The sequence below is a fragment of the Microplitis demolitor genome, chromosome 2 (assembly GCF_026212275.2).
Source record: "Microplitis demolitor isolate Queensland-Clemson2020A chromosome 2, iyMicDemo2.1a, whole genome shotgun sequence".
NCBI lineage: Eukaryota > Metazoa > Arthropoda > Insecta > Hymenoptera > Braconidae > Microplitis > Microplitis demolitor.
Window position 1 is genome coordinate 19,656,554 of NC_068546.1, and position 24,045 is coordinate 19,680,598.

The 24,045-nt window shown below is 25.5% G+C and overlaps 1 protein-coding gene across 4 annotated transcripts in view; it reads right to left on the reverse strand.

Moving 5' to 3' along the window:
- Positions 1-725: 725 nt before the first annotated feature.
- The window catches only part of LOC103568435 (protein Tob1), a 44,551-nt gene continuing 21,231 nt past the window's right edge, over positions 726-24,045 (reverse strand). For 3 of the 4 annotated variants that reach the window (XM_008545287.3, XM_053743073.1, XM_008545286.2), the window contains exons 2-3: positions 6,239-7,072; positions 726-5,379 (exon numbers count right to left, since the gene is read on the reverse strand). In XM_008545287.3, coding sequence (XP_008543509.1) covers positions 4,797-5,379; positions 6,239-6,966 — 1,311 coding nt within the window. In that variant the 5' untranslated portion in view covers positions 6,967-7,072 and the 3' untranslated portion in view covers positions 726-4,796. The remainder of the gene's footprint in view (positions 5,380-6,238; positions 7,073-24,045) is intronic. The other variant, XM_008545288.2, reaches the window with a different exon arrangement.

Genomic DNA, 24,045 nt, shown 5'->3' on the forward strand with positions numbered 1-24,045 from the left:
ACACAATATAACATAATATCAATATATATATGTATATATATTAAATTATCAAACACTAATATTTATGGTGTACAAAAATACAGAAACAAAAAAATATAAAGTAATACAATTAACGCAAGGAAAAGAAATTAATTAATATGTAGATAATTAATTATTAAATAATGAATTAACTAGTATATTTAAATAATATATCAATATATTAATAAATATAAGGAGTTTATTTTTATCTTTGCAAGGCAGTTAAATTTATAAAAAAATTAAAAAGATAAATTATTTATAATAAAAATAATAATTGATCATAATTATTTATATTTAAATTATATATTGAAGAAAATGGAAAGCCATTTTATCAACACATATATTTAATTCGGTACAAAGATAACAAAGATATATATATGGATTTATAGATAAGGAAAAAAAGGAATAAAAAGATATATGCATTTATGTAACTAATGACGTCTCGACCGTGGGTAGAAAAAAATTATAAAATTTTATTAAAAAAAATAATCGAATTTTAAATGATAATTTTTTTTTTTTGTTATAAAAAATTTACTAATTGTCTAATTGAATATAAATATTTAAACGCACGCGCATATCGACAGTCACATGAAAAATAATCAGCTAGATTTTTATTTTATTTTCTTAATTAATTAATTTCATTTATTAGTATTTAAAATTTTTTTTATTAAATGTAATAAAAGATCTAGTTTTTTTTTTTTTTTTTTTTTTTTTTTGTAAATTAACCCTCTGTTTGTTACCCGCCACAAGTTTTATTTAAATTCAAATAAATATCGTATCCGGTGTGTATGTGTGTGTTTTATAATCTATATATATATAAATATATATATATATATATATATATAATTTTAAATATTAATTATTTAAATATGTGTATTACAATAATTTTACATACAGCAAGTAGTTAAAGTATTGAAAAATATATATAATTAATTACAAATCTAATTATATCATTTATTTTTTTTTGTTTTATTGGTATATGAGAAATCCGAAATTTTTTTTTTTATTGTAATATCTGTCAGTTTCAAGAAAAATCTTATTAATAAATTTTTTTTAAATATTTTTTAGTCGAATAAAATCTGAGACGGCTATTGTATGATAAACTATATTTACATGCAAGAGTTTTATTTAAATAGAGCCTGGTCTAAAGGACAATTTGTTAAAAAAATTAAATAAATTGTCACTTTTTGAAACCCTGCGTCCCCCTTTTTTTTCTAAATAATTATTTTTTTTTTATCTCGGCTAAGTATAAGAATATATTGTGTGGATATATTTTTATAATTAACTAATTATTTTATTTATTTTAACGGCATACCACGTTATCGTATATTATAGTTTTATATAATTTATGAGTTTGTTATTATTTATTTATTTATTTATTTATATTTTTTTTTATATTTATATAAACTGTTAAATATCATAAACTATTAAAAATACATTTAATAAACATTAAAACTTTTTTTAATAATTAATTTTTTATTTTAAAAAAAGTGTTAACTTTAAATGTTTAAGTATTTTTAATAAAAAAGATATAAACAATTTGTTTAAAAAAAATATAAATCTTCCAATTATTTAAATTATTTATTTAAAATAGTAAACACCGATTATTAAAAAATTTTATTTATCTAAATATACACACTTGATACTTAATTATTTTAAAGACAGATCGACCTGGATACATGCGAGAACGAGTTTTCTTTAAATTTATATATATAATATATGTATTTTTGTTGTTATATTCATATACTTATTTAAGTGGATTGATTTACGTTTTCGTTATTATTTAGATCGCGTATTACGGTTACGATTATATATTTTTTATATCCAATGCAATGAAAAACTATGCATGTATTTTTTTTTACTTATAAAGTTATACAATAAACATTATAATACTATATATTTATTTTAATTATTCTTTAAATCCAATAGATCTAGAAGTTTGTTCAGCTTTCGTTTAACCCTGAACGGCCACTTGGGCGCCAGAACACCCCGGGATTTTTTAAACTCGAAATATCTCGATGACTATTGAATTTTTTTAAAAAGTTAAAGATACACTTTTTGTAGAGAATTTAAAGATCTACAAAAAAAGTCTCTTACTTTTTTTTGAAAAATTTCATATTTATAGAGATATTTTCAAAAAACCAATTACACTTTTTTCTAACCTATAAATTTTAGATAAAAATTATTTTTTTAATTTTAGGTCAAAGTAAATTTATTTACAAATTATTTTTATCATGATTTAGTAAAAAATATTCAAATTAATAAAATCTTTGGTATATTTTTATCCGTCAGTTTTTAAAATTTTCTAAAATTCAAATTTTCTTTCTTAAAATTCGACTATCGAAAGTAAAAAAAATTTTGAAGGATCGAAATTCGAACCAAAAAAAAATTTCTAAAAATAAAAATAAATTTCATTTTTTATAAAAAATATATAATTAACAATATCGCGATTAAATATTATATTGAAGTTAGCCGTCTAATAATTTTTAAATTTTTCCAAAAACGACAAATTACAAAAAAAAAAAATACTTAAAAAAATTTCCTTGTAGTTTTTTAAATTTTCTACATGTGCATTTTTTTATTTATTTTTTTTTTTTTTATAATTATGTAGTTTAAAAAAAATTTAAAAATTTTTAAATGTTTAACTTCCTGATTATTAAATTAAATTTAAAAATTTTCAAATTTATACAGCCGATTATAGACGGCAGACCCTTTGTGACCGTTACTATTCGCGCCAATAGTAAAACCATTGAGGGTTAAACGAATTTTCGCTTACTATTTTATTGCACCATTAAATCTCATCCCAACCCATTAATTCCTCAGAATATTTATTATTATTATTTTATTTTATTAAACTTTAATCATGACAGTATACATCGTGTTTGATTTATCAGGCATATAATTTAAATCTCCGCCAATCGTCTATTTGATTTCTGATTTATTGCAATTTTTTTTTTTTTTTTCAAATAACCCGCGTAATTTAGTGCCAACGATAAGACATTTTTAAAAATCTATTTATTTTTCAGTGACTGTTTAATTTTTTAAAATTTCTTTTTATCAATCATTTGAAAACTCATCTCGTCTTCCGTTTGCACTCGTAGTGTTTTTAATTATTATGTACTTTTTTTTTTTTAACAATAGCAGGTACTAGCATAGCTACCACAGTCGTACGTATCGTTTAATAGTATAATAATTAAGTTTAGATATTTTTGTTATTTTTTTTTTTTTTTTTATAAAAAAGGGTACTGGTGTTGCAATTTTTTTTTCGTTCTACCCTCTTTAGATCCGAAAGTTGTCAACGTTTTATTTTTTTTTTTAAATTCATTCCTCTTGTCTCGTATTTAAAAAAATTAAAAAAAAAAAATACAAGACAACCCATTTATTTAATTCGCGATTTCAAGATAACATTTAATACTTTTAGCACCCAAGTGTCCGGCCCGCGGCTCGTGACACTTATTTTATTAATATTTTTTATCACTCGATGCTCGTATAAATCACGTTTTATATTTTTTCTTTAATTATTTATAAGACGTCGAATATTCATTTAATTTAAATTTAACAAAAAAATAATTTTATCATTTTTTATAACGACGTCTCTTTTAAATTTTTTGTGAATACGATTAAATTATTATGTAATCATCTAATTGACTCGTTGACTCGTACGTGGCCACATTATTTTTTGTTTTTTATATTTTTTAAAAAATAATATATTAAAAAAAAAATTAATACTCGATTTAAAAAAACGATAAAAAAATAAAAAAAATAATTTTAGACTTTTTTTTTACAATTAAATATTAAATTATTTAATAAAAAAATAATTAAAAAAATTATAATTAAACTATAATTATTTATTGAAAATTTATTTTCTCTTTATTTTAAATTTTTTTAAAAAAAAAACCACTCGATTTTTAAAAATAATTTTTTATAATTAAGGATCAATTGCGCCACTTACGTGCCACGACCATCTATAAAATTGTCTACTGCGTATTTATTTTATTTATTTACTTTTACTTTTTTTTTTTTATTTATTCATTATAAAAATAAAATGTAAGATCGTACCAAAGGACGAGTTTTCGATGGTATGACGGAATTTTAAATGTTTCTCTGTTTTAGATCCATTTTTTTAGTGTTTTATTTTTTATATAAATAACAATATATTTAGTTATTTATATTTTATGAGAAACTTTTTCATATTCATACCATGTAATAACCCCGAGTGCATTTGAATTATAATTACATAGGCTCTACAGATATATTTAAATATTCTTCGACTAATCCAGTGAAAAAATAAATTATTACACGACGGTAATTATTTGTTGTTATATTTTTAAATTGATGTTCTTGATTTTTTTTTTTTTCATTAATATTAATATCATTATTTATTTATTTTATTATTTATTATTGTTGTCATAAGTGTTTTTTTTTTAAATTTGTCCCAATGTAAATCTTCTATCTCATCTCTTTGCTCAATTAAACCACAGTCTCATAAAAAAATTTTTTTTTTTAGTATGAGCTGTCGGTATTTAGTCCTGGCCCTTGATCGGTACATTGTAAGTAATTATTTAAAATTTAAATAGTAGTAAAAGGATTAAAAAAATTTTTAGGATGATAATTAATTAATTAGAGAAAAGTAGATGAGAATTAGAGGATGAGGTTTACTGGTTGAGGTTGGAGTTGTTGTGTTGTGTGTGTTAAATTTATTTAAATAAATTATAAATGACCGCTTAGACGACCGATGATGGACGTGGCGGGCAAGTGGGGGCCAGGTTACTGGGATATTAATTAGCGACCAATAGATGCTGGTATTGGCTGGCTGGATAAGGAGTGACGGGTCCGAGTCCGAAATTGTTTAACCCGTCGACGAGAGTTGTCTTTTCCTGCTGATTACCGTTTGATGAATTGCTTACTCCTGAGCCAATTGGCCCGAGATTAGTGGATGTTTGTGAGCTGCTGGTACCGACACTGCCGTAGAACTGGTGCCCGATGTTTGAGGGGTCCAAGTAAGACGATGGAAATTTAGCGCCGTATAAATCGGGCAAGTAGCCGCCGTGATTTGATGAGTCGAAAATATTGCGGTGAGTGAATTGTGGGTGGTATGGACCCGGGAAGAAGTATGCACTTGGATCTGTGTGCTGTTGCGGTTGCTGGGGCTGTTGAGCTTGCGGTGACTGTCCGACTACACCACCTGGTGAAAGTGAACGAGACGTCGGTGAGTTCTGTGATACTGGTAGGCCTGACTGTTGCTGCTGTTGCTGCTGCTGCTGATGTTGATGGTGATGGTGGTGATGGATTTGCTGTTGCATTGCACGTTGTTTTATGTAGTTGGAAAATTCAGTCGGTGACATTCTGGAAGATGATGATCTAGGTCAGTCAGTTATTTTTTTAGTTATTTTTTATTTATTTTTTTTTTTTGGTGAGAAAATTTTAATGAGTTGTAAATTTTGATATTTAATTTAATTACTAAAAATTTGGGGCAAGATGAGCTACTGAAAAAAAATTTTTTTTTCATGGTGGCCACATTTTTAAAAAATTTAGAAATAGGAATTATAAATATACTGGAAGAATCAAGGAAAAGTCAGGGAATTTTGTTTCAAAGTTGGAAAAATTTTACTTTCTTTTTTTTTTTACTAAAAAAAATGGATAGATTTTTTTTTGTCAAAACTGTTCAAAAACTGTACTTGATTAATATTTTAATTCGTTCTTATTTATGAAATTTATTCTAGTGAAAATGAAAAATTTATTTTTATTTTATTATAGAGTGTTGCATAAAAATTTTTGAACTTTTTTTTAACTGTTTAATTAAGTAAAAAACTAAAAAAATGCACATGTAGAAAATTTCAAAAACTATAAGTGCAATTTTTTCAAATATTTTAATTTTTAAATTTTTTGATTTTTTTTTTTCAACGATAAATCATAAAAAAAAAATATTTAAAAAAATGCACCTATAGTTTTTTTATTTTTCTATACATGCATATTTTAATTTTTTTTTTATACCATTATTTTTTGAAAAAAAAAAAAAAAAAAAAAAAAAAAAAAAAAAAAAAAAAAAAAAAAAAAAAAAAAAAAACATTCAAAAATTTAAATTATTTTACTGAAACATCCGTAAAAATCTGTGGCCACCATGTAAACTGTCGGGTAAAATAGTCACCTGAAGATTTAAACAAAAAATTTGAGTCGGTCATCCTGCCTTAAATTTTTTAAAAAAGAAAAAATAAAATACCTGTTTGCTCGTTTGCTGCTGGTTTTCAATTTAGTGCTGCCAAATTTAGTCTGAGCAAAAGTAGCAGTAGTGAAAGTCAAGGGCGCAGTAGACCGTGGAATAAAAGCTGGTACAGGACTAGGCGATCCCTTGAATGAGTTAGTTATTGGTGTTGGTGAGGGTGCCGATGATGACCCAGAACCATGACCACTTTGGTTATTAGATGATCCGTTGCTAGCACTGCTGGCCAATGAGGAGGGGAACGGAGAAGTTGATTTAGGACTCAAACTCAATCCACTTAGAGATGTTCCTACGGCTTCGATTGGTCTGAAGCACTGCGCCTCCGGGTTGAAGGTCTTGGTCACCTCGCGGTCAGCAGAGCTCTCGTCATGGAGATCAGCGCTCTCCGAGTACAGAATTTTTATCATGTTTTTTTCACCAATACGATAACTCACTTCGCCTGGATCAACCCAAACAGCCAATTCTGCTGGAAGATTTTCCAAGATGTCTTGAATTGGCACTCCGCTTTCTTTGGCAGCACGTTCCAGCACAGGATCAATTGGATCGCCGGTCTTCAAACATCTGAAAGCCGATCCTTTGAAAGGTTTTTCCGGATACCAGTGACCCTGGAACTTATCTTTCAGCGCTTTTTCCAGCTCTTCACCGAATATATTCACACGCCTTCTTGGCAATTTGTTATAGAGATAAGATATAACGAAATTTAATGCCACCTGCACCTCTATGTCCATCTTTGGCTTTGAGAAGAGAATGGTCGGGCTGTTTTGGTATCAGTTGGTATTTAATTATCGGCAATTTATGCCCTTATAGATTTTCACTCTTATATTTTATCACAATCTGTAACAAAAAAAATTCCAACCCATTAATTTATTATTCTGTCTCTAAGAAAATTTAATCCGCTTATTATTTCAATTAAATTTATCATACAAATATGGATATAAAAAAATTTTCCTCCATAATAAAGACCGAAGAAAGTGAAACAATAAAGAAAAAGCTCGTATTTTATTTTTATTTAAAAAAAAAAAATAATTTACTTTTTTATATTTCACTCAAGCCTATCATTCTCATTCTTTTATTCATTCGAGTAACTTTTTCGAGGGTGGAAAATAAAATAAAAAAATTCAAATCTTTAAAAAGATTCTGAAGACGAGAGCAATTTCACAAAGCACCGACTTTTTTACCATAGACTGTATTCTGAGTGACTCTTTTCCGGTTTTATTTATCGTGTGTATACCCCAGTATAAGTATTCAATCCAATTTGTTTTTTTAATTTACCAAATATATATATATATATATATATATATAAATATAAATTGATGATATATAGGTATTTACTTTTACCTTTTAATGTCACTTTAATCTATTTAAATAGATTATATATACGCGATTTGAGGTCAAGCTTACAGAGGTCAATCAATATAAGTTTACTTATATATATATATATATATATTTTTTTTTTTTTTCTACATTTAAACGTGTGGCCTTATTTTTTGACATATATACAAGATATATATGATATGTATATATATGATATATATATATATATATATATATATATATATATTAGGGTGGGTCAAAAAAATCAACAATTTTTTTTTTATACATGCGATCGAAAAATGGGTTGCTAGACACCTTAAAATAATTCTCACCAAATATAAGCTCTTAATTTTAATAGGAAGATCCTCCGCATCGCAGTTTTTTATTTTTTACTCAGTCCAATAGAAAAAAAATCATAACTCGTCATTTCGTAAGGTGTCTAGCAACCCATTTTTGATCGATGTGTAAAAAAAAAAATAGTTGATTTTTTTGACCCACCCTGATACATTTTTATGTAGAATTGATCAAAACACTATTTTTTTTAAAAGCTTGACATTAAAATGGAAATAACTCAAAAATAATGCAGAATTTGGAAAAACTTTATCAGATATAATTTGGAGGGAATAAAATTATCTACAAAAAAGATTCTATGACATTTTGTGACAAGTCTGATAGTTTTGTTGGAAAAGTAAAAAGATCTGGAAATTTACTGTAAGTGTGACTTCAAGCTCAAATAACTTTTTAAAAAATAGATTTATCAAAAAATTATAAGATACTTTTTTTGTAGAGCGTTAAATTTCCTACAAATATGTGTCCTAGGCTTATTTTTACAATACGCCATTACTGAGGTATAAAATTCTAAAATTAAAATATCTTTTTTTTTTTCATGTTATTTAAATGGGACATAGAAAATTGCAATCATGGAGTAATTAATATTAATATTAAGGGTTCAAATTTTTACAGGCTCTTTGATTCTGCTGAAAATTTTTATTTTCCTTAAAAAAAAAAAAGAAGTAGTGGAGTTTTAAGAATCGGTATAGAAAACGAGATTCAAGGGATGAAATTCAGTGTTTATTATTATTATAGAGAAATAATTAAATAGATATTGAGATGTCGGCATATATATATATATATATATATATATAGAAGAGTAAAAAGTTCGCTTGACTAAGTATTGATCTCCCTGCGGCCTGTTGGCAAGTTTCTAAAGTTAAAAATACACGGCCTTGCGATTCGCGATGTGTAAGCATCCTCTATTTTTTTCCATTCTTTTTTCTCTATTCTTTTTTTTTTATTATCATTTTACTCACCCTCATCCCTAAGATTTTTTTAACTTTTTTTTTTAGTCACTATCTAGCTGGGATCACAGCGGATTGCATCACGCGAGGATGCATTTCTACTCAATGGATTTTTGGAGAAAAAAAAAAACCGCAATGAGACGAGGTCGAGTTGCCTTTGATCTTAGTTCTTTTATTATCACTTCTTTTTTTTAGCACTGCTTTTTGTTCATATATTCACACTCAAGTTCAAAATATATTTTTAAGCAATAATAGTATTTTTAAAAAATGATTTTTTCAACTTCATTTTTTTTTTCTTTTTCAAAATAATTATACAAGTTTTTAATTTTTAATCCAATTAATAAAATTTTTTGTTGCCAGGTAAAATTTATTTTTTTCACTGAAAATTATCATAATCACATTAATTTAAAAATATAGGTCAACTATTATGACTAAAAATTAATTATCAATTTACAATAATTCGATAATTAATTGATAAATAATCATTTGATACTTAAATATTTTTATTTTAAACTGAATATTAAATAAATAATTAATTAATTAATAAATCTTCAGTACTAAAGATTAAATATTAAAAAAAAAAGTCTTCGATTTCAACATAATTATCTTGAAACGTCTAGTCATTTATAATTATCTTCATTTATAATAATGTGTATCGCAAATTATGAATAATGTATTACGTGCAAAGTAGAAGAAATAAAACAATAAAAGTGTAGTGCAAGTTTTATATTGTCGAAACATAATTTATCATTGTCTATAAAGACCGATCGGTTTAATCGATCTTTGGTCGTCTCGTAACTTGACTGACTTTTTAAAGTTTGTAGTCTAAGAAAAAAAAAAAAACGCAAATAGAAACTAATGATATTAACCCACTACGCAGTAAAAAATACAAATTTTATTTAACTTCGAATTCACTTCACTTGGAGCTCTGAAGTTTTAATAAAAAGTCACTTCGCATATGAAATAGAATTTTTTTCAGCAGAGTATTTTCGGAGTGATGTAAATTTCAGTCTGCATTCACTCTGATCTAGAGTTTTGATGTTAAAATAAATTTCTCTGAGAGAATTTCACTTTAGGGAATTTAGTAAATAAAAAATCGTCTCTATAAGAAAAAACATGTGGGAATTCAGACTAGATTTCTATGTGGGTTTCTTCATGGCGTTTTCGGATAAATTCCCATGTGGGTTTCTATAAGAATCCAGCATAGATTTATATATTTTTATGAATAGACGATAATAGACATAGAAATTCAAATAGTTTGCCCGAGTCAAAAAACAAATTTTAGTTTAGTTTTCAAAAGCCTCAATTCTTTTAATATTTTAAATTTGCCGCCCAGAAAGTAACTCTACTTAAGTACTCAAAATCCTCAATGAGAGCTATGAGGTCTAAATAAGAATAATTTATAAATTTTTAATTATACTTAAGATCTCAAAATCCTCAATGAATGAAAAGTTATATTTCAAATTTTTAAAATTTTAACGAGAAAAAGGGAGGGGAGAGACTAGGAATGAGATTTTTAAGATTCAAATGCGGATAAAATTATTCCTTTATGTTTTGAATATTTCGAGGCTCTAATCCAGATAATGCTAACGTGTACTTGGCGCGAGACACTACCGTGTCTCCTGATTCCAGTTTAGTCCTCAAAGTGGTAGAATTGCTGCTTTGAGGACTAAACTAGGATAACTTATACTGTAGTCAATCTTCAAATTCTAAATTCATCCACAAAAATATCATTGGGAATTTTGAGACTTAAATCCGAATGTTTTTTGTCTCGCACGAGTTCTATAGAAATTATTTATATAGAAACTCACACGGGGAAAATTAACTAATAATTTACTCGTTAATTGTGAGTAAAACTGGGCCTGGATAAATAATTACTCTTCCGTTTTTAAATAGAATTCAATTACGGGGTAAAAAACCAAATTTCAAATAAATTTATCCCTAAACTGCAGGGTAAATTTTATCAAAAAAAAATTATCTCTGTGGAAACTCAAATTCCTATATTTTCCACGAAGAAATCCATAGATTCAAGTTCCTTTATGGGAATCCAGGTAGTCATAGTTTTCCTATATGGATTTTCCATATGGGAATCCAGAAACCCATGGTTCCCCCATGGATTCTTATATAAATCCATACACCTATATTAATTCCTATGAATTCTTACATAAATTCATAGTTTTCCATATAGATTCCTATGGGTTCCCATGTAATCATATGCGAATTTAACCCCCGACTCCGATAATATTTGACTATACAGCATAAAAAATAGATAATAGTCTTTAAGTATAATTATTTCTTAAGTCGTGTCTTATTGTTATTGTTAAAGTTGTTTTTTTGAAGATTTTATCTTTTCTACTCCATTATCACAAGTTGGCAAACACTTTTTACGAGTTGACTCGTTATTTTACGAGCTACTTCACCCCTTTTTTCTTTATTTCTACTCTTTAATTTTTTCTTCACCCTAAAGACTCAAAGTTACTCTCTTACAAGTGCATAAACTTTATATATAATTTTTTTTTCCGAGTTCATGGGGAGTTTAATTATTAAGGCTCATAGTTTTTATCATTATATATTTATTTATTTGTTAAATAAATTATTGTCAGTCTTGTGAAACATTTAAGCTCTACTTAAATACTTAAGAAAATTTACTTTGAAAGTATTCTTGTTCAAAATGCTAAAGCGGGACCATGTTGGCCCCCTGACGGAAATTTAAGTAAACACATGCAAAAATTACCACGACACTATATCATTTCAAACAAGAATAATTTTTCCATGTACGCTTATAAAGTGAAAGGAACAGACTTTTCATTTTCCATCATTAATATAATTCTTTGAGTCACAAACTGTCATATGACTTACATCAATTATATCAGAAAATAACATTATATATTGTACTGATATATAAAATATTCCCATGAAAACTATGTTACTATAACTATTAAATAATTTACAATTATTTAAGTCTTAAAACTTCGAATCGGAATGAATGCGCACACAGAGAATTTTTCAGTAAAAATTACCTTTCAAATTTGATACTATAAAGACATCTAGCCAGTATATAATTCAATTTTTACTATGCTGTTAGTAGAAATTTCATTTTTGAATTTAAATATTTACCACATGTCTTCACAGTATCAAACGTTTTTGGCAATTTTTACTAAAAATTTATCTGCGTGGAATGAATTCTGAAATAAAATCCTGTCACTCCTAAGTCACTATGCTCAAAACAAGAGCCATCCGGCCTTACCCGGAATGGAAAGGTAGATTTCTTATGCAAATACAATAAAGCTACAATAGTGTAATTAATACTTATTTTGTAAGCTTAAACATGAATTTCAAGGAAAAGGGTTATGCCTTATCGTTTAGAAGTTATTAGAAGACTAAGCTGCAAAAATAAGCTTTTTTTGTTTTTTCCTGAAATTTTCGATATCATCAAATTGTTAGAAAAGATGTTTCGAAAAATTAAGTATTGCAGTGAAAATTAAAGCTAATCGTTAAAATTTTAAGATACTTTTTACAGTTGAGTTATCATTTTCGGTTCAAAAGTTATTTTAGGATAAAGCCAGAAAATTCATTTTTATGAAAATCAGAAAAAATTTTAAACACCCACAACTTCCAAACTAATAGACCGATTGGGCTCATCTTCGAACTTGATCAAGGAAATCGTTCAATAAATAAGTGTATAAAATTTCATTAAGATCCGTTAAGAATTGCGGGCGCTATCGTGATGACAAGGCGTGTTATATTATATATATATGTATATAAAATTTTGAGTGGATAGTATTTTTTGACCCTACAGGTAAAATAAGATATATGGTGGTAAAATTCTTTGATAATTCGATCATGAGACCCATTGCAATAGACCGATTTCTAAAGAAATCTACCTAAAAATTTTTATACTCCACACCCAGAGTGATTTTTTTTCCAAACTCCGAAACTACAAGAGAATTCAGGTTGAAATAAAACCCCGATTTTTCACATTGAACCCGCCCTCAGTAATATAAATTCTATCTTCTATTAAAAATGTACCAAAATAAAATTTAAAAAACTAATTGAAGATATCAAAATAGTTAACTATACAAAAATAAAATAAAATTTTTAGCAGATAAATTAAAAATCGTATTACAAAAAAGGGCGGATGCTTGATATTCTATTCTCTCATTTTATTTTAGTATCCTTGTTATTATTAAGCATGTCTATCTCGTTCTCGCGGGAGTGTAATAGTAGTGAGCAAAAGAGCTTTACTCTAACTATACTATACCATACTATACTATACCAGTAGACTACATAGACTAGTTAGAGTGTTACGTAGCAGAAGCAGTAGCAGCAGCAGAAAAGCCAACGAGAATCGCAGCCAGGCTAGGCGGCGACCTGCCAGATCAATACGACACGGCCCACCAACAGACACACATGATGCCATGCCGGTTGCTCCAGATAACAACATAGTCTATACTCTATATGTTACTTATATTCGTATATAGTTGTACTGATGGCCCCTGTACACCCGCATATATGTATATGATTGCTCTGTCCCGGATCCTACTCTCTAAACTAGGCTGACTGACAATAAAGAAACTCAACAAAATAATGCAATAATAATACCGTAATACCGTAATACAATGGAATAACAAATAACTATTTATAATTATATATTGTTGATGATATTATTAATATAAATTTGTATAAGCTTGTATTTGTGTGATGTATAGACCCACTGTGTGAGCGATGAATTATAATTTTATTGGTTAAAAAGAATGATGAGGATTTTCTTAACAATGTAAATTTTAATGAATTGGGGGAGTAAGCGGATGAAAGCTTTTTAATTTTTAGTGATGATTGAAGGGTTGAAAATTGCTTTTAATCGCTCCTTTTTAACTCTTATATTAAAATACTTCATTTTTGTTTTTTATTATTTTAATACAGGCTTTGTAAAGTGGAGTAGGTGGGGAAAAAATGAGTTACGATTAAGGGGTTAAAAAATCTTTTTTTTTTTTTTTTTTTAATGGTTTGTTGCAGTAAAAAATAATGGTTTTAAAGTTAAAAGACAATTAATAATTTTCGGATTTTTTTTTTTCGAAAGTAAATTTGAAGAAAAAAAAATTAAAAATATGCACATGTAGGAAATTTAAAAGACTGTAAGTGCAATTTTTTAAATATTTTTTTTTTTTAAATTTATTGTCTAAAAGAAAATAAAAAAATTATTAGGCGTCGGCTGGTTTCTGTATCAGAAAATGCAGAATGAACGTGGGGTAAATCCGGAGTAAATGGGGAGCGGCTGACTGTTTATTTGTTTAATCCCAGAGTAAAATTAACTCCGAAGGGGAATTTCTTTTAATGTTAAAATTTAGAATTGGAGTGAATGCAGACTTAAATAAAATCCAGATTACTTCGAAACTCAGCTAAAAAACAAACTTTGAATTTACTCCTATGCGGAGTGATTTTGGATTTAAATAAAACCTGTAATCATTTCGAATTCACTCCAAATTTTTAGTGTATGGTTTAGTCGAAAAAATACGGGGCAAGATGGTCAGTCAAAACAGTGCGGGAGTGTGTAAATTTTTAGTAAAAATAATTTTTTTCAGCAAATGTTTGTTTTGATATTGAGAAATAAAAAATTTGTATCAGAGGTAAAATGAGTTTCTAAAAAAAAAAAAAAATTTAAAAAAATTTTTTTTGAACTTCGTGTACATTCTAAAAAATTGAGAGACGTTTGATAATTCTCGATTTTGTATTTAAATTTTAATTTACTCTGTTACGTGAAGTTATAGATTAAAAAAAAATAATTGCGCGTATAGAGTAAATAGGGAGTTTATTTTCAGCTGACTAATATGGATTTTATATCCGACCGCATTCACTTTGATTCAGAATTTTGAAGTTAAAATAAACTTCTCTTCAGAGGGATTTTTACTCCGAAGATGAAATTAATAAAAGTGATCGTGCTTACTCCGGATTTAATGAGTGTCTAATTCAGAAATTACCTATATTGTGAGCTCATTGCGATATTTGAATGAACACATCAAAAAGTACTCGAAAAATTGATTTTTTTATTACTAATAAAAATAAAAAACGCGGATTTTAAAATTTTAATAATAATAAATTTACCATTCAGTAGACTATAATTTTAGATTAATGGAATTTAGAGTTAAGCAATAAATATATGAAATAGTTGTGGACTTATTATTATATGGGAAAAAGTTTGGTAATCTCTGGTTAAATTTAAGTGGTAATTAATAGATATCCAACAAGAGTTTCTAATGAATTTTACTCGACACATAGTTGTGAGTTGGTATTAACTTTCGGGATAAAATAGTAGGTGGATACTGATGGTAAATGGGTGTACTGTGTATATAGACTAAAAGTGACTAGACGTACTCTGTGGACTTGCACGAACTGATGGAATGTACGTGAGAAGAATTTAAGAGACTATTAAAATAAAACTATATATTCTCCATACAAATATATATAGAAAGAGAAAGAAAGAAAATACGGAGTATGACGGGTACTTAAGGACATAATTTATTTATTGCAATAAATTTTAATTACCGTACACAATTTTTTGTTTTCATTTATTTCAAAAAAAAATAAATGATTTTTCTTTTGAATTTTTAATAAAAAAAAAATAAAAAGTTCAACCCGGGTTAAAAATAAAACTTGATTTAGGCTTGGTTTAGAAAGTCGAAATTCGGAGCCGCTTTTTACAAGACAAACTCGACTTTTTTTACGCAGATATGAAATACATTGAGTTTTCGCCTTGTTTTAGACTTAACTGGTTTACTTAGTCACGATTTAAAAAAAAAAAGTCTAAATCAAGTCGAAATTGACTTGGTTTAAACTCATTAGATTTAAATTTTAAAACGAAAAAGTCAAAATTAAAGTGAAATAATTTTTATATATTAAAGCGAAAGTATGGCGAATAAATAACTTTTTTTTCGACTTGGTTTAGCAAGTCGAAAGTAAGGTGAATGATTATCGTGCTCGAAGTAAAGAGGAATAAGTTCAAACTACGACCAAAAATACAAATAAGTTGAAACTAAGATGAATAAAGTTGAAAAAGTTTGAAAAAATTTAATTTAAGTCGAAAAAGTCGGGATCTTATCGAAAAATTGTCGGCAAATCGATAACTTCAAAAGAAAATAAAACGAAGTGAGCCTGAACCAAATTTTATTTTTAACCTGAGAAAACGCGTACCCCAAATTTTTTTTTATTCCATTAAACTTTCAAATTGTCCTATTTTTGCTCGAGTAAAATTAAGCTGTCGCTGCAAAATTAATAAGTTTGTAATAAAAAAAAAATCATGTATTTAGAATCCTGGCCTTGCTCCGAATACTGTGTATTTTTGTAATTTTTTTTTTTTTAATTTTAAATTTAAAACTTGACAGCAAAATGTTATTTTTTATTATTTGATCTAATTTTCGAAATGATCCGTGTCCCACCTCCCTTTTCGTATATATGTATACCTGTTATAAAACACCGTAATATATACTACAATTACATATAAATTTAATGTTTAAATAATTTAAAATTTAACATTCCCACTTTTATCATATAATTTAAATAAATTTATACTTTCAAATAAAATTTACACAAAAGCGTATTTTTATTTCGTATATCTGAAATCTAATTTTAAATTATTTATACTTTTAAATTTATTTTTATATATATACGTACAGTTAAAATATATACATATACCCATGTATAAATACACACATTTGTATATATATATATATGTATATATATATATATATATATATACATATATATTTAAAAGTATGTGTGTATGTATATCGGTAAAGCACAATAAAGTGAATAAAAAGATAAAAAAAAAAAAAAAAAAAAAAAAAAGGGGGGGTAGTAGTAAAGGCGTGGTGTTAAAGGAAGGAGACGTGAAACGTACAAAAGCCATTATCCACGGAAATACGAGAGCCGTTCGTCATCCTTAGGTCTTGCCAGACTTGCGGAAATGGAGCCATTATACTTTGACTCGTTTGTTCTTACGAAATACAATATTTTTTTATATTTATTGTTTATTATTAAACTTTATCCACAAACCCTTGTATCTTAATAATATATTTATAAAATAAATTATCAAGAAGAAAAGAAAAAAAAGAAAATAGAAATTAAATAAATTTAAAAAGTAATTGCATGAATTTGTATGAGTAATTATAAAAATACAGTTTTCATAACAATTATGTATATCCTCATAATATATGTATATGTATTCATAATAATTATGTATCACACGTGATTTATTGTGAGGTGAGGAGAGGGGGATAAAAAATAAAAAAAAAGGTGTCGTCGGATCGATAAATACCTACTCTATATTGTTTGTATGAGCTGATATGATTCACATAACCAATGAGTATATAAATTTATGTGTGTTAGTTATATATGGAATAATATTTTTAGAAGATAAGATATTATTTTAAAACTTTCGTTTATTTTTTTTTATGGAGATCATGCAGAAATGCAGAAAAAAATTATTTTATAATTTAAAATTTTATTTTATATGAATTTTTTTATAAATATTTTTTTTAGGGTAATCGAAATATATATATATATATATATGTATATATATATATATATATATATATATATATATATATATATATATATATGTCTGTTAATAATAATATTTTGAAAAATTATCCACAGATCTTGCTTTTTTTTATACGCAATATGTAACTTGATTTATATAAAAAAAACAGGTTTTTAAGATAATAAAATTAAAACATATAACGTACATATACATATATATGTATACACGGAAAAAACAGAATATTAAAAATTAATAAATAATAGTAAAAAGTGGAATTTGTTATCAATAATTAGTATTATTATGTGCTTAATGCAAAGTATTTTACTAATTTTTGTAGATTCCTAAAAACTACTGTCAATTATTTCAAAAAGTAAGTAAATATTATTACTTTTAGATATAATACGTTACTTATCATTGAAAGTTAATTAATTTATGGCATAATCTATTAAAAAGTAATGATTGGTCAAATTAAAAATTGGTATCTTAGATACTGATTTTTCCAGCCGAAAATTTCAAAAGTTACAAACTTTTATTTTACAAATTCGATATCACTGATCAATTATTAGCTTAAAATATCATTTATTCATCATTATAAATTAATTTACAATATACATAAATCGAATAAGTGATAAATAATAAAATTAAAAATTAGTATACTAGATACTGATTTTTTGCTCATAAAAATACCCAAAATTCTTAACTCTTATTTTATAAATTCTAACCCATTGACTAATAATTAATATAAAATGTTATTTATTCGTTATTATAAATTAATTTATCATATACATATATCGAATAAGTGGTAAATAATAAAATGAAAAATTCGTATACTAGATCTTTATATATTAATAAGTACGTTTACTAATTTTTCGGTTCCTCATTTTTCAAATTTTTCTATGTTTATTTGAATAGTAATAACTGTAGATAGCAATTTATCGATTCTTTTTCATATTAATTTTAATATACGAAATTACAAATTTTGCTCTTGTATGTGTATCAAATTTTAATATATATAATAGCCATTTTGTAATATATATAATGATCCTAGTTTGATATTAGTATCAAATATACTAATTTTAAGTCAAAAACAAACTACAAACTATTAAAATTAGGAGCATCATTTTTTTCCGTGTACTCACTATGTGTTTTATTTTAATAATTGGGTTTTTAATGTCCATAAGTCAATTAATTTTTTAAATCTGATAGTTGTTTGAAAAACCTGAATTTAATTTGAAAATTTTCTTTTTTTTCAATGTAAGGGATGAGGGGCAAAACGGGTATCCCCGTAACTAAGGCGAACTCGCGCAAATTCGTCTTGATTTTGACTTAACTGGTCTTACTTAGTCACGATTTAAGACGACCAAGTCTAAATCAAGTTTTATTTTTGACCTGGGTTGTAACCTTTCTTATATAATTCAAAATAAATTTAAAATTTTTAAAATAATTTTCTTTTCACCCCCTACCGCTTGTAAGTTTATTTTTATTTAAAAAATTCCAGCCTCAAAAAATAAGAGATGCATTTATAAGTATATAACACTTATCTATATATAAATGAATAATATAAAAATAAATAGCTATATTTACTTAAGAGTGTCAAGCAGGTGTAACGGTTGTCAAGTAACACGAATGATCTATTCTCGACTTAAATCCCCGGCAATCTACAGTCTCAATGTATAATTTTAGAATAACTTTGCGGGAGATTAAAAAATATTTTAAGTATCCTCGAGACAAGATTGAATACCGGATTGCATTTCAATATGAGTTTATTTAAATAATTTTTTTTTTCTTTATTTATAATTAGCTTATCAGTGATTGGGTTCGAGAAACACGTTGGAAATTTTGCTGGTCGCACGTGCAAGATAGAGTTTACAAGCTTCCGAACCATATATAATAATGTACTGTGTATGTGGTCATATGTGGGAGCGCATTGTATTAAGACTTAAGCTTTGAAATTCAAGATTAATTGATCTGTTGGTCTATTCATCCAAATGTTTATTTTATATTTAGTGCTTCTGTTTATAGATTTCGAGTACAAATTTAATTTTTATAAATCATATGAGCAATTAAAATTCTTTACTCGACATTCCTATACATGAAAAAAAAATGATGCTCAAAATTTGAATAGTTTGTAGTTTCTTTTCGACTTAAAATTAGTATATTTGATACTAATATCAAACCAGGATCATTATATATATTACAAAATTGCTATAATATATATTAAAATTTGATACACATAGAAGAGCAAAATTTGTAATTTCGTACATTAAATTTAATATGAAAAAGAATCGATAAATTGGTATCTACAGTTACTACTATTCAAATAAACATAGAAAAATTTGAAAAATGAGGAACCGAAAAATTAGTAAACGTACATATTAATATATAAAGATCTAGTATACGAATTTTTAATTTTATTATTTACCACTTATTCGAAATATGTATATAATAAATTAATTTATAATAACGAATAAATAACATTTTATATTAATTATCAGTCAATGGGATAGAATTTATAAAATAAGAGTTAAAAATTTTTGGTATTTTTATGAGCAAAAAATCAGTATCTAGTATACTAATTTTTTATTTTATTATTTACCACTTATTCGATTTATGTATATTGTAAATTAATTTATAATGATGAATAAATGATATTTTAAGCTAATAATTGATCAGTGATATCGAATTTATAAAATAAAAGTTTGTAACTTTTGAAATTTTCGGCTGGAAAAATCAGTATCTAAGATACCAATTCTTAATTTGACCAATCATTACTTTTTAATAGATTATGCCATAAATTAATTAACTTTCACTGATAAGTCACGTATTATACCCAAAAGTAATAATATTTAGTTACTTTTTGAAATAATTGATAGTAGTTTTTAGGAATCTACAAAAATTAGTAAAATACTTTGCATTAAGCACATAATAGTACTAATCATTGATAACAGATTCTATTTTTTACTATTATTTATTAATTTTTAATATTCTGTTTTTTCCATGTAAAACCTTTTGATAAATTAATTATTTTTAAGGGTTAATTTTTTTTTTAAATAATTCTTTATTTGATGCAATAATAAAAATAATCAGGGAATCGGGAGAATTTTTCAGAAAAAGAAAAAAATTATTTACGATCCAGGGGTCGAAGAGGAATTTAACCCCATGGCGGGTCAGACTTGAAAAAAAAAGGTCCCATTGCATTGAAATGTAAATAAACATGTGTAAAAAAAATTTTTTTTCTGATCAAAAATAAAAACTTTTTGAGTGACAATAAAAAAAAAAACATTTCAAGTAAGCTGATGTAATACTTTTTTAAAATAAAGAAATAACTCGAAAAATGATAACGACAAAAATATTTTTATCGCTGAGATAACGTGGAATAATGTAAAAGATAATAAAGTAATTGACATTTATTTTTTAAAAATAAATAATTCTAGTAAATGGAAAATTTTAAATAATTTTAGAAAAAATACTTTTAATTTTATCGCTTGGAAAAAAATTTTATAATGAAATAAAAATTTTAATTTGTAATAAAAAAAAATAGTTATAATTATAATAAATAAACGCCCTTGACATTAATTTAAAAAAGTTAAAATGATGGATTCTCACGGGTTTGTCTGGCGTTCATCGAACCCACTACTGTGTACTGTTGTACTAATCGAACATACCACACACACGTTCTACTTGGCACATGTCCCACACGTGATGACTCAGTAGTCTATTTATTTAAGTATCTTAACCATCAAATAATAAAAATCACAACCAAAGCTACAACAATATAATAGACTCATAATAATCATAATAAAAACAAACAATTTTTTTATTAAGTCATCGAAATTAATAATAATTACTTTTATTGATAACAAAAAAATATTTTGTGAGAAAAATAAAATAAAGTGACAAGTAAACATTTTTTAAATTTATTTGAGATTTTTGAAATTTTTTTTACGCAATTTTTAGTGACCCGAATTACCCCAGTTGTCCATGTTGCCTTTAAAAAAAATTCTAACACCATTTTACTTTTGATAATTTTTATTTATAAAAAATTGGTAGACCCATCTTGCCTCTCTTGCATCAAAAAATTTATAAATGTTTTTTTGAAAATTTCAAAATTTTGTTTTCGTATTAAATAGCACTATTTTACCCACTTTACAATAAAATCATCTATTGCTTAGTACTAATTGTTGAAAAAATCAATGATACATGAGTTTTTTAATTATTTTCAGTTCAAAATTTTTCTTTCACAAATTTATCAAATCTTAAATTTTAAAAAATGATTTTTTTGACTTAGAGTCAAGTTGGTTAAGTCGGAACCAAGTCAAATTTCGCTTTTTTGACTTAATTGTATATTACGTAAGTCGACTTATCCAAAAGTAAGTCAAAAATGTATGAAAAACATTTTTGACTCTGACTCAATTTTATGACACAGGTTAGCCAACATCTAATAATTTTTGGATTTCTGAAAAACGATAAATTATTAAAAAAAAAAATATTTCAAAAAATTGCACCTATAGGTTTTTTAATTTTCTACATGTGCATATTTTTAGTTTTTTTTTTTTTTTTAGTTAAATCATCGGAAAAAAAATCCAAAAATTGTAAGCTGCTTGCTAACTTATGATACTGAAGTTAGCAAACAAAAAATTGACAAACTTTGTTTTCAACGATTTAATTTAAAAAAAAAAAAAAAAAAAAAAAAAAAAAAACTAAAAATATGCACATGTAGAAAATTGAGAAAACTACAAGTGCAATTTTTTCAAATATTTTTTTTTTGTTGATTTATTGATTTTTAAAAAATTTAAAATTTAATAGTCAGCTAACTTCAGTATTATGCTGACTTTAGGATCATTTTAATTTTGGATAGTTCGACTCACTTAGTGTCGATTTAAATAAAAAGTCAAATTTCACTTAATTGGCTCAGCCGACTTGACTTTAAGTCCAAAAAATTCAAATTTAAATTCTTTTTTTAACCCGGATCCCAAGGATTTAATTTTTTTTTTTTAGCTTCCACATCATATTTCAAATATATCAGATAAATAAATAGATATATATTAGATATATCATAGATCGTATTTCTATTGCTCATTACATAAATATATATGACTATATATATATTGGTATTGAAATAAATAAAAAGCGAATTTTTTATACGACTTGTTATGAGCATGCGTATTTAATTATAATAATTATGTTTACACAGTCTCATGACGTATAACAAGATTATTATTTAATTCCATTTTATGGCAAGTAATTAATAATATAAATTTTTTAAATTTAGTAATTAATTAATAACAAAAAAAATATATATATATATTTAATTACATAAATTTATGTTATGCATCATTATCAATGAATTGTAATAGTGTACAAGTGCTGATAAAATTGAATATACATTTATAGTTAGTATGTTTATAGTACGTATGTAATATATATCAAGTAATAATACATAACAATTATCATCGTTTGGCATAACGAGAAAGACGACATGCAGCGTAGCACATACATGACATTTAAAGCGCGTATATTATATTTGTCGATTCATGGTCAACTTTAATTATACCGATAGAGACTTGTGCGAGTATGTTGCCATGTGAAATTACTATTTTAACCAACTAAGACTGCAGCAATGTAGTAATATTACTTTTTATTTTTTTTATTTTACTTAAAATGGTATATCAGTAATTTTATTTTTCACAGAAAAAAATAATTTCTTGATGCAAAAAATTTCCACTTGTCCAAAAAAAATTTTTTGTATTATGAATTTCAGAAAAAAAATTTTCTTGAAATGAGAAAAAATTTTTTTGAGGCAAGACTCAATTTCATTGGGTAAGAAATATAATTTCTACACAGAAAAAAAAATTGAGTCTAGAAAATATTTTTGAAGACAAACGTTTTTGGAAACCAAGTCTAGATTTTATGATACTAAAGTTACCCGACGTCTCATAATTTTTGAATTTTTTTATAAACGATAAATTATAAAAAAAAAAAATTTTGAAAAATTGCACCTATAGCTTTTTTAATTTTCTACATGCGCATATTTTTAGTTTTTTTTATTTATGTAATTAAATTTGAAAAAAAAAAAAAATACAAAAGTTGTTAATTGTCTGCTAACTTCAGGATCATCTAAATTTTTTTGAGCCAAGAGACTTTGTCTTAGTTCAAGAAAATTCATCTTAATCAGAGGAGGTTTATACTTTATTTGAGAAAATAGAGGTTTTGAAAAAAATTTTCTGGAATCCAAAATATTTACATTCATACCAAAATTTTTTTTTTTCTATGGCCCCGAGAAAATTTTTGTTTTTATTTCATAATACAAAATATTTCTTGTGCCAAGAATTTTTTTTTTCTGTCAATAAATTTTATCTTATCGATAATTTAAATATTAAAATTTCCCGGGCAAAAAGAGGTGGGGGGTAAAAATTACTTCCTAACAAAAATATCGAGTTTTCTTTAGTAACTGCAAGTACTTAATATGAAATTAAATTGGTAATAATTTTTTTTAATGTGGGGCAAAATGAGCCAGTAAAAAAAATTTTTGAGATAATTTTAGATTTTTAATTCTTAGTAATCCAAATTACCCCATTGTGCTGCTCTACATTTCAAAAGTAATAAATTTAAAATTTAATTATTCAATTTTTTTTTTTTTTTTTGTTAAAATATTAATA